At 41.8% G+C, this 15873-nt stretch overlaps 2 protein-coding genes across 4 annotated transcripts; both read right to left on the reverse strand.

Annotated features, from left to right (window-relative positions):
- Positions 1-163: 163 nt before the first annotated feature.
- On the reverse strand, positions 164-4037 carry LOC138630971 (dnaJ homolog subfamily B member 5). Its single transcript, XM_069715667.1, has 4 exons — positions 3799-4037; positions 2928-3186; positions 2017-2570; positions 164-1119 (listed from the first exon to the last, which is right to left on the reverse strand). Exons 1-4 carry the CDS (start codon positions 3904-3906, stop codon positions 886-888), a joined length of 1155 nt encoding a protein of 384 aa, XP_069571768.1. The 5' UTR covers positions 3907-4037; the 3' UTR covers positions 164-885.
- Positions 4038-7934: 3897 nt separating this feature from the next.
- Positions 7935-15675, reverse strand: LOC138631000 (urea transporter 1-like). Of its 3 annotated transcripts, none has more exons than XM_069715707.1 (9): positions 15557-15675; positions 13525-13958; positions 13213-13341; positions 11711-11840; positions 11554-11622; positions 10915-11062; positions 10558-10692; positions 10399-10448; positions 7935-9306 (listed from the first exon to the last, which is right to left on the reverse strand). In XM_069715707.1, the coding sequence occupies exons 2-9, from the start codon at positions 13830-13832 to the stop codon at positions 8983-8985; spliced, it is 1293 nt and encodes a 430-aa protein (XP_069571808.1). In that variant the 5' UTR covers positions 13833-13958; positions 15557-15675; the 3' UTR covers positions 7935-8982. The 3 variants fall into 3 exon arrangements, with proteins under 3 accessions (XP_069571808.1, XP_069571809.1, XP_069571811.1); XM_069715710.1 differs by having other exon boundaries at positions 9220-10287; XM_069715708.1 differs by lacking the exon at positions 15557-15675 and having other exon boundaries at positions 13525-14073.
- Between the last annotated feature and the right edge of the window lie 198 nt (positions 15676-15873).

The raw sequence follows: 15873 nt of genomic DNA on the forward strand, positions 1-15873 counted from the left end.
AGGTGTGTCGTATTGATCCGCGTTGTAATAGCAAGCACTGGCCGTTAGATGGCAGCAGGTAGCCCCTGTTCTCTCGCCGTGCTGTATTGAGGACTTTGCTTGTCCACTTATTTGCGAAATACTTTTTAATTGCAAAGAACAGCAGAAAACAGAATTCAAAATCTTGTTGTTTTTTTTTCTTTATTTTTCATGCTTTCAAATATGTCTCAGGTAATAATAATAATAATAATAATAATAATACATCAGCAGCTCATTGCAGAATAAATACAAACATTTCAAATAATTCAATAGAACATTTGACGGATGAATCTCTCTTAGAGACAATGTTTTCGCATTTTGCACACAAAGTAGATCTTTGTACGCAAGTACATTTTGCTATTGTAAGAAATCAATGCAAAAGATCAGTCATATGAACACCATATAACTATAATAGTAATAATAATATTAATAGTAATAATTGTAATAAAGTTGTTTTTCTATTCTTCATACATTTCTACCATTCAGCTTTAAGGAAGTCTATACAGACTTGAATAGCACACTGATATCCTGCTAAAATCTTTGCAAGGATACCAATACAAATAACCTTCTCGTTCAGGAGAAAGGTTATCCAGAGTCAATGGATGCCCTCAGATACCAAAGACCCCATTCATCGGTTCTGACCTCTTGTGGCATCATAGTTGTTGTGCTTCATACCGAACACCTGCACAAAGTCACCTCCACATCTGTCTGAACCGCAACTCACTCTCAGCTCTGCTTGCCATTTCCAAACACAATGAGAGGTTGTGATTGGTTGTGATATTAGCACCTTGGGCAAGGCTGTGTTTGTGAATTGATAACAACATATACACACGGTGATGCTGTGTCAACTACAATTAAAGGAGCAGGCTAGCACTGGGCCAGGCTGTGTTTGATGATCTCCCGGGACTGAGGTGGGATCCTGTCGGGGAAGAGCACCTGGAACTCCACCACCAGGTCGCCTCGCTTCGACGGGCTCTTGGGCAGCGGCAGGCCTTCGCCCCTCAGCCGCCGCACAGCACCGGGTTTGATAACGTCGCTGCAGGGCAGAGGCATCATCCGGTTGTCGAGTGTTGGGACGTTGACGGTGCAGCCGCAGAGAGCCTGGAGACAGAAGGAGGAAGAAAAAGTTAGTTCTGCAGAACTGTTATATTTGGAGCAGGTTTCATAATGCTTCCTGAGTGGCCTCATTATGACTGGAATGAAGTTAACGTGGGAAAAAAAAATCTATTCAATTTGGTGTCAAGTTACATAAGAGATAAATATGGGGTGTCTGTCTCTTTGAAAGATGAATGATTTTCTGTGTTATGCAACAAACCGGTGTCAGAGATTTTATAATCGCTGCTCTATTTGCTGTCTGTGTGTGGGTGTTAAGAGTTTTAGTGACTGAAGGGAGCCATAGGAAGATGGAGGAGCTCTTTGAAATGTCAGTCTCTGTGACTGCTACCCTGCTAATCTGTGTGTGGGTTGGTGAAACTCAGAGCCAGAGACAGAGCGGGGCCAAAAAAAGCGCATTGTGGAGGCAGAGGAGTCTGCAGCAAGCATAGTAGCTGAGAGTGAAGTGAAGTGTTAGTCATGGGGGCAGTCAGAGCTGAGGCTAAATTTAGCTGCTGCTTTCTCTCTCTCTGCAGGGGCTGATGAGGTAACTGAGGCGTTGGCAGGCTGCTGCTCTGTATGTGGGAGTCTGTCGGCTCATTGTAAGCAGCGGGCTCAGATGCACATATCAGAACACCGTGTTCTGCTGCAATCAAAGATGTTGCCCTTAATGCTCTTGGCAGAGATTGCACCTTCTAAGTGTAATTGATGGTTTTCAGTCCTTGATTTTCTTTGGTATTAAGAAAAAAAACCTTAGCAACACTTATATAAAGGATGAGATGTGGTCCTGATGTCTCTGAGTGGGTGTAAGTGCTTGTGTCTGCTTATAGACCAATCATATGTTTCATAATATAGGCCTCTCATTCGTGTGGAGGGTAAAGCCTGACAGAAGGGCACCAAACTCACCTCTTTAAGGGTGATCTTGGCCGTGAAGACGAGGTGGGAGCCGTCTCTCTTGTACTGCGGGTGCTCCTTATCCCTGAGAATGAAGGTGATGTCTGCAGGGGTGTTGTTGGGCGTCTCGTCTCCTTCCCTGGGGAAGGTGATCTTGGTCCCTGCTTTCCAGCCCTTCTTCACCACCACGTTCAGCACCTTGTCCTCCGTTCGTAGGCTGCGGCCGTCGGGGTTGAGGCGGCTGCGGGTGATCTTGACGTGCTTCGTGCAGCCTTGCATCACCTCGTCCAGGGTCAGCAGCAGTTCGTGCACCACTGCGTCGCCCTGTAGCCGCCGCTGGCCTCTTCGCAGACCGCCGTCGCTGCCGGCGAAGCCGCCCACGTGGCTGAAGGGGAACCGTCTGAAGGGGTTGAAGAGATCGTCTTCACTGTCATTGTCGTTGCTGAAGAAGATGTCAAAGTGGTCGGAGCCGTGGAAGAAGGAGGAGAAGGTGCCGTGGGGGTCGCTGGGGAAGTTGCTGCGGAAAATGTTGCTTTGGCCCGCCAGTGACATGCCATTTTTAAGGCCTAAAAAAATAGAAGGAAAACAGACAGAGTGAAGTTAAACAGCTGCTTGATGTCCTCCTCATGCACTCTCTGCCTCTCCTTCTTAAGGATTTACTGAACTTAATCATCTCAGAGTTTTCAGGAAATTGCTCTCATTTCTCCCTGAATAATTTATCAGCCTCACAGCTGTCATGCTGCACAGCTGGTTTAATAGGGGTGGGAGAGTTTCAGTCGTGATCCTCCCACTGCACAACATTATTCAGCCTTTAATGCCCACATAAATAGTCAATGTTCCCGCCTCCACTAATTTGTCAGATGGCAGATACTATTTAATCTATTTAAATCACATAAACAGTTTCAGTACTTCCTCACTCTCACCTTCTTCTCCAAACTGGTCGTATATGCTTTTCTTCTTGGGGTCAGTCAGGATCTCGTAGGCCTCTGCGATCTCTTTGAACTTGTCCTCTGCGTCAGCGTCACTGTTCTTGTCTGGGTGGAACTTGAGAGCCATCTTCCTGTAGGCCTTCTTGATCTCGTCTTCATTGGATTCAGACGCGACACCCAGGACTTTGTAGAAATCCTTGCCTGGGGGTTTGATGGACAGGCACGGCGTGTCTTGCTCAGACTTGGTGCTTTCCTGTAGAGACACAAACCAGTCATTTAGATCATTTTCTTCATCCATAAAACGTGATATGAGAATTTTGCTTTTCCATATTGTTTTATAAGTGTTTTATACTGTAAAAAGGCTGGTGATGAATAAGTATTTAAATTAAATTATTCACCCCCCAGAGTACAAAGCACAATTGCTGAAACACTGTATATCTTCCACACCAACTTCTGCACAGTATCTATTAACATGCAGAAAATCAGATCAGCCCCCAGCAAAGACTCTCTCTGGGAAAACACCCTTATCTCTGCTGCTATGGAACTGCATATCCATGAATTTTATAGGCGGATGCACATCTCAGCGAGAGAAAGGGGGGGGAAAGTCGTGAGGGGCAAAAGACTTTCCCCCAACGACTGAGATCCTGTGCAGCGATTGGCTGAGCGCGAATCACATTTCTTGCATGTGAATGAATCCAGGTCAGCCACACCGAAGATGCCGGTACATCAAAGGCTTTTGTTTTACAGAGAATTTAATTCTATAAAATTGATATGACATTTAATTATTCTAACAATCTTTTCATCGGATCGCTAGAATTGACAAATAGGTGAAAAAAAAAAAAAACTTTATAAAAAATGTACTTACCGCTGATGATGATGATCCTGAGCTGTCACCTCTGTGCATGACTCGCACTTTGCACTTAACATTGACATTTTTGTGCTTCACTCCGAACTGGGTCCAGATGAGAACCATGATTGTAAAGTTTGAGGTGGTGCTACGTGTCGCTGTCCGGCGGCGCTGGTGCTGAAATCGCTTCGCTTTGTCGGCTCTTAAGGCTCCGGTGCTTGTCTGCTCTCTCCTCGGCTCTGTGATAAATACCGCCGCGGCAGCTCCTTTTACTATCCACTCACCCGCCCACGCAGCGTGACAGAGCTTTCCCCGGATCCGCCCATTTCCTCACGCGCGGCACGGGATGCCGGTGTCCTCAGATTGGTTGGTGAGAAACCATTTGTGCTCCGGTGATGATCACACGGATGTTGCATCCCCCCTCTCCATCTCGAGGCTTGTTTCCGGAGTTCTTGAAGGCAGATCGGAGCAGACAGTCACGACTCAGCACATAGAGTCCTGTTTTCACAGACAGACAGAACAAGCACTTAAAAAAACAACAACCCTGCTGTCTGGACAGTCCAGACAGCCTCCTGCTCAGTGATGGAGCCCCTGTCCTCAACTGACTTTTCACATTTTGGACATCTGAACCCACGTGTTTTAAAGATTAAGGCTGTATTCAATGTGGATAAAATGACTGTGTTTCTTATTTTGGTGGGTTTTTAGGACTATTTTTGAAGGGTTTGCAGAAATTTACTTGAATCCCTATAAAATTGAATGCAATCCAGTTAAACAGCACCAGAGGTATTTAGACCCTTTATGTAACTAATAGAATAATCAATATATAGTCCTTTACAAACAAAAGTTCAGTACTTAACATTTCACTTACGTTATAGGCTCAAGCAAAAAAGATTTATCAGCAAATGCAAATAATGAAAGTATCAAAAGGAAAATGTCTCCTATGAGTAAGAAACTCACAGAGCAGTTTATTAGGAACGCCTATGCAGACTAGCAATTCAATGCAACAGCTCTGTTATCTGTTACAAGGATTACATATGCATAAATAATTAGATCTTTTATTTCTTATTGAGGTCGTAGCGGGTGGTGGTGGTGTACTGGACTGCAAAAAGCGGTCTTAATATTTTTTTCCACCACATTAACGTTCATAAAGTTGAATGATAAGCCTCATGACAGTAGAAGTTATTGCAGCACTGGTATCTTGGATTTGCTGTAGTCGCTGACTCAGATGGATCTCCAGTTTGGTATTTCACTCCTGTCACTTGTCGAGATAGATGTGAGTGGTTGTTACATGACCAACAGGGTAGGAAAGAAAGACAAAATGACTCAATAACCTGAGTTTGGATTATGAAACCACTGAATAAGCTCCTTAGACATCATGATGAGGAGCTGTAACTGTATTTTTGTGTGTGGGCATGAGCCCTCAAATGTGTTGTTCTTCATTAGATTATCAAGTGTTTTAATGCACTATTTGAATCTAAACGGATAAATGTAGTGTTGCAAAAGAACTCTGAAAATATTCTGAAACAGTGGAGTAGAAGTATAGTGCAGGTAAAGTACTTCAAAACTGTACTTAAGTAAACATGTAGTGCTTAAGTTGATGCATAATTATCTTTTTTTTTGTTGAGACTGAGCTGTAGCGTTGCACAATCATATCACTAAGTGGTGTGTTTGTTACAATTTACCACAATTTAAAGGAGAAAACAAACAAACAGAAATTTCAGCATTAGAAAGTTTCCAGTGATCAAGATCCTGAGTTTATATCCTGTAGCTGAAATGATCCGTCAGAGGCGTTTGACAGAAAAGGTCACGGTAGTATTTCTTCAGCGGTTCTTCTACACATTAGATAGTACAGGTGTTCATGAAAGTTGATCTCCTCGGCAGTTGTGTTTGGTGCTGCAGACGCTACCTGCAACCCAATGCAAATGAGGCACTTAACAGCCGACAGCTGTGGAAGGAAAAGGCAGCTCTAACTTATGTAACCGAACGTGTTAAAAAAACAACCTTGTGGTGTTTGGTGGGTGTTCGTATATCGTGCGAAAATTCAGAATATCACCTCAAGAGCATGTTGATTGACTGCAGGATGCAGATTGCTTTCCAAACACAGGAATTAACATTTTGTAGAAACTGATGTTGATAATAAAAAGGACTGCACAGAAGTTGTATAACTAACCTCAAGTTAGTTTAATGGAACAATAATTTCACACATTGCACAAATTACAAGTTAAGGAGGGAATTAGTAATTGCCAAAAAACAAAAACAAAATGAGTTTCCAGCCGACAGAACGTTCCTGGTCTTTGCTTTTAAGAAGAGAAATGAACTGTTATTAACTCTGCCACTGCATTAGTGAAGACAGCAGAGGATTCAGCACCAGAATATTTTCACTTCACCCATTAGGAGAAGATGGTGTGTTGTGTGAACATGTCTTATGTTATGATGCAGAATAAAGTAAAGGTAAATGCTGGCTAGTGAAAAATGTACATACTTTTTAGAAAGATAATGTGTAATTTCAAAGATCCGTGTCTGCTGTTTCTCAACGCTGACGCTATGGTTCTACTTGCTTGTTGTCTATATATAGCAAGGTGTATTATCATGGTCCATGGAGCACACAAAAGGCCTTTGTTTGGATCTAATTATATAACTGTAATCTTTTTATTGTAACTCTCTGGGTTTTTTTTCTCAGTGAATTTCGCAATAAAAGATTAAATAGAATATAAAATCTGGGGTACAGAAAACAAATGGCCTCTTCTCTGTGCTCCCAAAACAATCACATTTCCTTCCCTCTAGCAAAATGAGAAAATAAAACATCCTACATCTCAGATCCTAACGGGATACTGTGTAAGGATAACAGAAGTGAGAAATAAGAAAGAGAAAAGAAACCATGAATAAAAGATGTTAGAAAACAGTCTTGATTTAAATATTGTCACTACGTGAAGGTCACACTTTTGATAAAATGCAGCAAGTCATGTGCTTAAACGTCCTTTTTACGCCGCTTGAAGAAGAGTCAGTGTCTCTATTTAGAGGTTATACAACCCATACAGGATTCAGCACAGAGCCGACTGCAGCCCTGGATATGGAAATGTGAGTCACAGGGAGCATACATACATGGCAGTGCTTCCTCCTCCGTGATGCTTTGTGCAACCAATGGTGGATGGAGTTTCCTGGGGATTCTCTTTTCGTCTTACAGGAAATGGAAGACAAATTTGGTTTGAGCTGGTTGAGCCGGGCGCGTCATGCTCCAGATAGAAGCTCTTATATACTATTCACAGATTTAGCAGATAGAGTGAATCAGAGCAGTTGGCGTTCAATGCTTCTGCCCACGGGAACACTTTGACTATGTGTTGGCCTGTTTTTTCTCACATTCACACTATCTCTCTCTCTCTCTCTCTCTCTCTCTCTCTCTCTCTCACACACAGAATAACATACAAAGTTACCTGTCAGTCTCAGAGAAAATAATGCTAATTAAAGCAGCATGACACTGGCGCCTACCTGGGATGTGGGTTGTTGTTTACATGTATTGAACAGACTAAATAGCCTAAATGTGTTTTATAAATTATAATATAATTAAAGTAGATTACTCCATTTATCTCCCTTAATACATTATCAGTCATAGTAATAGTGTACCTTATACTTATTATGCCAATTTATATAAAACCTTTCCCAAATCTTAGACGGTGGATGTGGGACAGTGGCAGCTTGTAGTTGCTATAGCAACAGCAACATTTGACCCAGTGACTGCTAAAGTCTTGTGTCGCGAAAATAAAAAAAATTAAAACTATCAAGAAATAACAACATAAAATATTTGATAAAAGTTTCAGAAAAGGATTATCTTTTAATTTTAAACCAGTTGAAAAAGTCAACAATCACCATTTGTAGCTGTCGGCTCAGGATATACTAACATGCGTGTTGTATACTAACACGTGTGTTGATGTGCTGTGTGAACAGGCTGGAATTATTGTTTGTTTGTTTGTTTATTTAAAAAAAAAAAACTGCTGTCATACAGCAACTACAGAGCTACTGCAGTTCAAATATACCCTGGCATAAAATCCTACATGGCGAACATACAGTGTCCTTCAAGAGCATGTTAACAGTCAGATGGATGTTTTTACTGCATTTGAGTTTGAGATGTAAAAGAGACAAACATAGAGGCTGGCTTCAGCATTTTATTCCACGCAGTTTATATGTGAATAACATCCATATACGGTGTGTATAAAGCTGCAATATTGCAAACGGTTTCAGCAGCCATGCTTTTATCTGACAGTGTCAACTGTGAGCCAAACTTAAAGGCCATTTATTCCCTTTTTGACCGTTAGTTTAATGGTAAATGCCGTCGTTTCTGCAACATACCCGTTACTTTACTGCTCAAACCTGTTCAGGTTCCCTCAATTCTGAAATTAGTAATTACTTTCCATTGGCTCACTCCCTCATTTCCTGTCATCTCCCCACTATTGCCGCCTAACAAAGGTATAACATGCTGAAAACAGAAGGAAAAATACAACAAATATGTGGTGTAAAATGTGGCTTAATGGAATAAATTGATAGTGTTTAACCGTGTATGGCTAAACTGACCTGATATCCATCCCCACTTGACATTATATACAGTATAAACTCCATGTAGGAAGTAGGTCTGCTACTCCCACTATTGTGTCCTTCAGACTGTTGTTAGCTTCTTCCTGTTCATACTGAACAGTGTTTAACTACAGTTATAAAAGACTCTGCCCCAGTTTGTTATATGAGACATGTGATTTGTAACTGGAAGACGCTGGAGGAGACACAAGCACGGGTGATTTTGTGTCACCCTCTACTGTTGGGTTTTGTGGGTGCAGTAGGTGCTGCCTGAAGGGGACTCGCGAAGGTGAATCACCCCGCTGAGAGCTCGCAGAGGAGGTGACACCAACCTCATCGCACATCATCCCACTGCCAACACTTATCCTGCCCTTCAAAGGTCACTGGATGAATCGTTGTTGTGTAAAAGGCCACTGAAGATTGCACTGACTGAGGTCATTTTCACCTACAGGCTGCTCTAGATCAGAGAAAATGTTACCGACAGTGTTTTGGAAAGTTTCCCCTTTTGTAATACCTCGAGAGAGTTTGACAGTTTAAGTGGAAAACCATTTGATTTGAGCTGGTATTATGTTACACATGGAGCAGAAAGAAGACAGGCACATTAGACATTCAGTAAAAAAAAACAAAAAAAACACACCCTCATAACAAGTCATATTTTATCACCAGGCAAAGAAATGAGATGTTCTCATTTTTCAAATTGTCCCCTTCTCTCGTCTCGCACCTTCTCCTCCGACGTTCTGCAACTCCCACACATGTCTGGGAGTGTGACTTGCTCCAATGTGTTGTCGTGGCTAGACTACAGCCGTGTGCACTCGATACACAGACAGACAGACAGATGGCAATATAGACACACAACGATAGATTCATAAATGTAAATATAAATACAGACACTGACCCAGACAGAGCGCTTTCATAAGCTGACATTTTGGCAGCTTTCTTCTCACGCAGATTGAAATCTTTTTGCTTCAGGCAAAAGGAGAGAAGTTGTCCTCAAAAGATGAGATGAAGGCAGATAATGCCAGAAGAGAGAAATGGAAAGGAGAAAAGTAGATGTAAAAAAAAAAAGGGGTTAAATTGAGGAAAAAGCACGGCTAATAACACAAAAGACAAATGATGAGAGAAAACAAAAGGACAGATTGGAGTACAGAATGCAGTGATGGATTATTGCTGGCAGGGAAGAAGGGTGTTTTTGCTGGGGGAGCACTTTATGAAATCTCCCCTACAGCTCAGTGTCTGTCCTGATGAAACGCTCTGCTGCATTTTTAAACCCTCCACCAGCGACCAGTCAAATTGTGCCGTCGAGAGCAGAAAGTGTGTTTATTTTTCCTTTTTAGCTCATGCATACAATTAATGCTGCATGAAATGGCTTTGTTTGCAAAGTCAAATGTTTAATAACGTTATGTTTTGTAGATATGCTGTTTTCCTAACTGTGTTATTAGATGTATGTGCACTGTGGTTATAGCTATCCTTGGAATGTGCTGCCCTCTGCAGTGTAGAAGAAATTCTGCAGAAGAAAATGTTAAAAAAAATAATTAAATTATCGCCACAAAACCAGGCCAAAAACTAATTTTGTTGTATAAGAGAGAAAATACCAAAATTGTACATTGCCCCACTTTTAATGCAGTTAAATCTTTACGGTCAGTGGTAAATGTCAGAACAAAAGAGCACTTCATAAAATCATCCACTGCAGCCCAATCACAGGCCCACCACCAGCTGGACATTTGGGCCACCACTCTCCTTCAGCGGGGCCTCTTCTTGGCTGCCGCTCTGCTGACTGTGCTGAGCTTTCTCTGAGGCCTTTAATTGTCTCCGGTAGCGCCGATTTTCCTCGGGGTAGGAGACCACAGGCAGAGGCAGTCTGCATATGGCCGGGATCTCAGAGGAAATGAGGAGGAAGATGAGAGTCGACAGGCAGAAAGGCCACGTGCAGGCTGGTAACGCAAGCTGAAAGGGGATGTCGTCAGAGAGGAGAGCATGACACATGATCTGAGAGACATCTGGGTCGTTCACATGGCGTTTATAGAGTTTGACCTGGGGAGGATGTTTGCGACTTACCACAGACATCAGTTTTGAGGTTGCTGAAGTCATGTATGCGGAGAAAAGTGCTGGAAAGAAACATAGTTTTTACATTTTTAATTAAGACCTTTTAATTAAGGCCTTTTTCTGAGCATGTACCTGCTAAAGGATATTAATAATACTGTGCATGAGTCTTACCACATATTATAGCCAGTAGATGGGTTTGCCATGTTAAAACATAGAAGACCCCGCCAATGGCAATGCAGGATAGCGCGCTGTTATATCCCCACAGCCCTGAGTAAATATCCCTGTGAGGAGCAGCCAGAGCGAATCCTGCATGGCATGTCAAAGAAGAATACATTAACCCCATAATCTACGTGAAGTATTACCAAACAGTTGCACACATTTGAAAGCTAAACATACAAATTATTTGAGAAAAACATGCCATGGTTCATTCACCATGATCCCACGGTGCTGTATGAAGAGCCAAAGCTCGCAGTGCAGCCTGAACAGACATTATGCAGATTTATATGCAAATGGTGGAGAGTCTTTTACCAGTAAAAATGCCAGCAGCTGAACCCAACATGGCATGAAAACAGATCGTTGGTGAGCAGAGCAGCAGGGCCAGAAGGATGAGACCTCCTGTCCAAGGACTGTCACAGCCGTACACCTGGCCAACACCAACTGGCACGGACAAGAATAGCTGCAAATAAAAAGCTTCCATTTAGTTACATTTTAAATAGTTAATGCCTTTTTCTTTAATTAAGATAACACATAAGGTCCACAATAGCCGCTACAATAACTCGGGTAAGGTGGGCATGTGAAGAAGAAGAACGTGATAAAGTCAGAGTAGGGACGAGGCCAGGAGAGGCTGGACAGGACAAACAGGACTGGTACCCTGGAGACCAGTGTTTGAGTCTGTGAGAAAGCTAAAATCAGCTTGGATTTCTTTTGAGTAATGTAAATAAGTTGCTTGAATAACGTAACATATTTAATTTAAGTACGTAACATTTCTTACCTAAAACTACTTATTTTTACCCAAACCATCTTTTCCAAAAGCTAACCACCTGAGACACCTTACTTTTCACACATAAGCAAGGAAAAACACGACACTGACACGGTATCGTGAAACGGATTAAATCGGGTTGAATAATTTAGATTGTGTCATTGTGATAGTGGACCAATAACATTCACCTGAGAAATACTGAGGCTTTGGATGGAGTCATTTGAAGGGTGCAGATTGCTTTTTGGCTGGATATCCACCTGAAGGTGCAGAAAAAAGAAAAAAGGTTTCACTTCCATCTGTTCTCTGTGTGAGAACATCTTTGTGTGTTGCAGAGCTGCACTGTACCTCAGGAAAGTATGGGTGAGCAGCTCCTGTTGCTGCGATGTGCAAACACACCAAGATATTAAAGGGCAGGGTGAATACAGGGAGGTCCCATTTGCTGGCAAGTGAAGACAAAGCGCTGGAGACGACTGGGCTGCGAACAGAGGCAGGAAATTAATTACTGATTGGTCGGAAAGGCGAACCAGACCTTATTAGACATTATAATCCTGCCTTGATTGTTCATGTTTGCCTTAAAGGTGGAGCTGTACGTAGGAATTACAAAGCCAAATACACCATCTGTTCTTTATATTTAAAAGTAACTGTATACTGAAAACCTCACCTGAATAACTGTCAAATTTAAGCTTAGCAAAGAGTGCACAGGAGGCCTGTGGTGGGAGAGCTACTCTCTGCAGGGTGGCGCCTTCTTGTGTCGTATCCAAATGATGAACACAAGAGCCGAAAGCTTCATGGGGATCACCAAAGATATCAAGATCTTTTGTCTACATAGTCCAAAATCAAGGACATATTGTTTACAAGAATAACCAAAGCTTTGTCCAAAACATCTCAGTCACTCATTCACTGCTTGGTATATAATAGAGACTGAGTGGTTCACTCAACAGTGAGCAGCGAACACTCAGCCGACTAATCATCATTATTTTGTGGGATCGCTGGAGGTGTAGACTCGCACAGCAGTAATCTTCTAGTCTTGGCTGAGTCTGAAATCACCACATCTTCACTGTAAGTGTAAAGTATAGTCATTTACTGTCCAACAGTTCTTTTTTTTTTTAAAAGGTGTGTGAATGAGCGTGTAACTGTATCCACAGTGTACTGCCCTCAAAATACCTATAATGAGTTTTAAAAAGTGTCCTAAAAAAAAAACCCACAATGCAAAGTGGTGCATTAACAGCAGTTTGTGATGAATCAAAAATGATGTAGCATACTTCTCTGTGGTATATGTTAGCAGAAAGTAGGTCAAGAAATTAGAAAGTAGTCACGATTTTTGAATATTAGTGATTAAAACTTAAAAAAAAAAAAAAAAATCAAATCGTATATCCGGCTCATGTTCTTCCGTATTTCCTGTTTTTACCGGTGCCTGGCTGTGATGCGTTACTCCTGTCAGAAGGTGGCGATAATGCACCGAAAAGCTGTTTAGCAGCTGCTATTAAACAACTTGAGAAGAAGAACATGTTGCTGCCAGACTCCGAAGCTTTGGCGTGTAAATATTAAATTATCAGTGCAGAACAATCAAATAAAATGACATATTACATAATGTAACGAGTAATTTTGACTTTCACTCCCTCATATGCAGATTATCACTGTGAGCTGCAAATGGATCACAAAGATTGACAGGTGTAGCAACAGTAACTAAGAGGACAGGGCTTAGTGAATGGCCCGTTCTTTGGAAACAGAAACCGTAACCATGGCTGAGTTTGAATACGTCTCCCGCCCCTCACCGCATGCTGGTCCCTTTCTCTGTTTCCTGTTTAAAGTGTGCTGCAATTGGATTTTTAGAAGAGAATATTCACCATAACATGGACGTGAAGACATTTGGCAGTAACAGCCACCAGTACCAGCTTCCTTTGGCAGAGAATACAGCCATCAGTATCCCGACCAAGGTTCCGTTGTAGCCGTGTAATCCCATTGATATGGCTTCCCTGAGGTGAATGTGACAGATGCAGCCCACACGATTAAATGAGAAACAAACTGTGAAAACAGCAGCGTGTGAAAGCTGAAGAAAGTGCAGCCACAAGGAATATAAGTGAGAGATGATGTGGGAGGAGGAGGAAAATATGTCTTTCTTTTGTTATGATGAAGTCTAATGAGGATGAGGAGATTACCTGCTCTGTCCTAGTAAGATGGCGGACCCAGTGGAGACGAAGGTGCCCAGCAGACCATTCAGAGCCCACCAAGGGTTCTGCACGAAGAGGCCGGCCACGACGAGGAGCCCGCTGAGAGGGTTGTTGACAAACATGACCTGGGCCACCCCCCGAAAAATGCAGTCCAGCAGCTGGATTACCACAGCCTGTCCTAGTAGAGATATCCAGCATGATTCTTCCGACTTAAATGACAAACTGAACCAAATACTATATTCAATGACATTTTTATTTAATTTGAGTATAACTGTCACCTCACGTCGGCAGATCATCACCTACTTTTCACCCACTGTCTGTACCGCCTCATGTTTCCGGTCAAAAGCCCAACAGCTCTGAAGACACAATATCGAGCCGGAGCTTCTTCTTCTGAAGGCCGGTTGCTGTCGTCCATATTTGCTCTGATATATACAAAATGCCAAATCATTCAAAAACATGTATTCAGGAAACAACTGGCTACTAATATACTTCAGGTTATATCAGCACTCGGAGATTCTCTGAGTGGCTGCAGATTGAATTATATTAACAAATACTGGATTGATTGCTATAAAAGTTTGTAGAGACGTTCATGGTCCTCCAGTGGTCCAGCGAGGGGAGCTTCACTACTAAAAGCTACTGACTCCGTCACCGTGATCGTGATTCAGTGTAATGACTTCACTCTGAACCTTCACCGTAAAATACTTATTTATACATGCAGTTGAACATTTTAAATCCATGACGCGCAGAGAACGAGCGCTCGGACTTTGGTGACCCTCTGTTTTTTTTTTTTTATAGTACCATCATCTGAAACTCATTTTCACCAATCAATCAATCAATCAATCAATCAATCAATCAATCAATCAATCAATCAATCAATCAATCAATCAATCAATCAATCAATCAATCAATCAATCAATCAATCAATCAATCAATCAATCAACCAATCAATCTATTAAATTATCAGCTTATCAATCTATCAACCAATCAATCAATTATTTAAAGTGGAGAATCACTAATCAATGTGATCGTAATCCACATTACAAGTACAAACGATAAGTAGACCAGAACATAAAAGAGAGAAAACCACATTAAAACATCAATGTCAACATGCAGACCATGAATTTGGAAACTTGTCCAGTGAAATACGGTTTGCCTACATCGACAATGATCTTGCCATCTACCCTCTGCTTCGTACACATTACAGGCAAGTCGATGCCTCCCTGCACACAAACTAAATCAGTGTGAATGTTTCCTTTTGTTCCTCGAGTTAAAAACAACTCCAGCAGAGAGCTGTGAGCTGAAATCGAACCCTCACTGGCAGTTTGCCGCATCGTTTTTCTCCACTTTTTAAAACAAATCCTTCTTATTTATTTCTTTATTTTGAAGGAGTGATCAAAGCAGATATCCCGAAGAGCTTCCCACTGTTACCGTCAACATCCTCAGTCGCAGTTCTCCGCATGAAAGCCGGGCTGTGTTTATGTTGCTCAGCGAACGGTGAACCTCTTGATCTTTGAGCTCTGCCTCTTTCCCTCTGTGCTGCAACACTTCCAAAGAGTCAACAAATATAGAAACTACTAGAACACAACTTTGCAGTAAGTTTTGTTACTGCAAACAAAAGCCGTGTGATCAAATATAAAATGAACAATCGCCTCCTTTCTGAACTTTTATCGAACAGAATTTGTCCAAAGGTAATTTGGACCACAATACTGTTATCTTCTAGCCACCACATTGTTATTGTGTTGTATTGTTAAGTGTCATGTTGTACTGTTTCAATTATTTGAAAGAGAACAGCATTCGCAGCGCTTATATGCTGCATATGCAGTCTGATTTATAAATTTATAGGTTCAACAATCCCAACATACAGTATAGTGAAGCGATAGAGTGGACAAAAGCAGTGCTGTTTCAGTTAATCAGTTGCATTTCTGGTAGAAATTGAATAGCAATTTTAGCAAAAATAAGCCACACTGCATTCGTCTGTTCCTTTCCTCATAGTACAAATTTAAGAAAGGAGATTTCCTACCTCTTGGCGTCGAGGATAAAAATCACAGGTCTTTTATCTACCAGCTAAGTAAACTGAAGCGTGCATGCTTGATTAACAAAAAAGATATGCAGGTATGTGCATGATTCTCGCTTATAAAAGAAAACACCCCCATCCTTGAATATTTTCCGTCTGACTCCCGCCTCAAGCAAAGCCCATAGTTCCTATTCAGAAGCTAATCAGGGATAAGAATGTTTTTTAATAGGAAGGTATTTCCTGGTCAAACTAAAGAGGGGCCTTTGTTTCTCAAATACCCCTGAGGAAAAAGGGGACTTTCACCAGGAAGTAGGGTCCTGTAA

The sequence above is a fragment of the Brachyistius frenatus genome, unplaced genomic scaffold (genome assembly GCF_029030835.1).
Source record: "Brachyistius frenatus isolate BFR_SWC_R1_liver_20210118 unplaced genomic scaffold, ASM2903083v1 Contig_146, whole genome shotgun sequence".
In the NCBI taxonomy this organism is placed as follows: Eukaryota; Metazoa; Chordata; class Actinopteri; family Embiotocidae; genus Brachyistius; species Brachyistius frenatus.

Coding starts and splice junctions, on each gene's coding strand:
- LOC138630971 (XM_069715667.1), bottom strand. CDS start 3,906: ATGGTTCTCATCTGGACCCAGTTCGGAGTGAAGCACAAAAATGTCAAT. Junction 2,571..2,927: donor CGACCAGTTTGGAGAAGAAG/GTGAGAGTGAGG, acceptor CTATTTTTTTAG/GCCTTAAAAATGGCATGTCA. Junction 1,120..2,016: donor CCAAGATCACCCTTAAAGAG/GTGAGTTTGGTG, acceptor TTCTGTCTCCAG/GCTCTCTGCGGCTGCACCGT.
- LOC138631000 (XM_069715707.1), bottom strand. CDS start 13,832: ATGATCTGCCGACGTGAGGTGACAGTTATACTCAAATTAAATAAAAAT. Junction 13,342..13,524: donor ATCTTACTAGGACAGAGCAG/GTAATCTCCTCA, acceptor CATTCACCTCAG/GGAAGCCATATCAATGGGAT. Junction 10,449..10,557: donor TCTACTGGCTATAATATGTG/GTAAGACTCATG, acceptor GTTTCTTTCCAG/CACTTTTCTCCGCATACATG.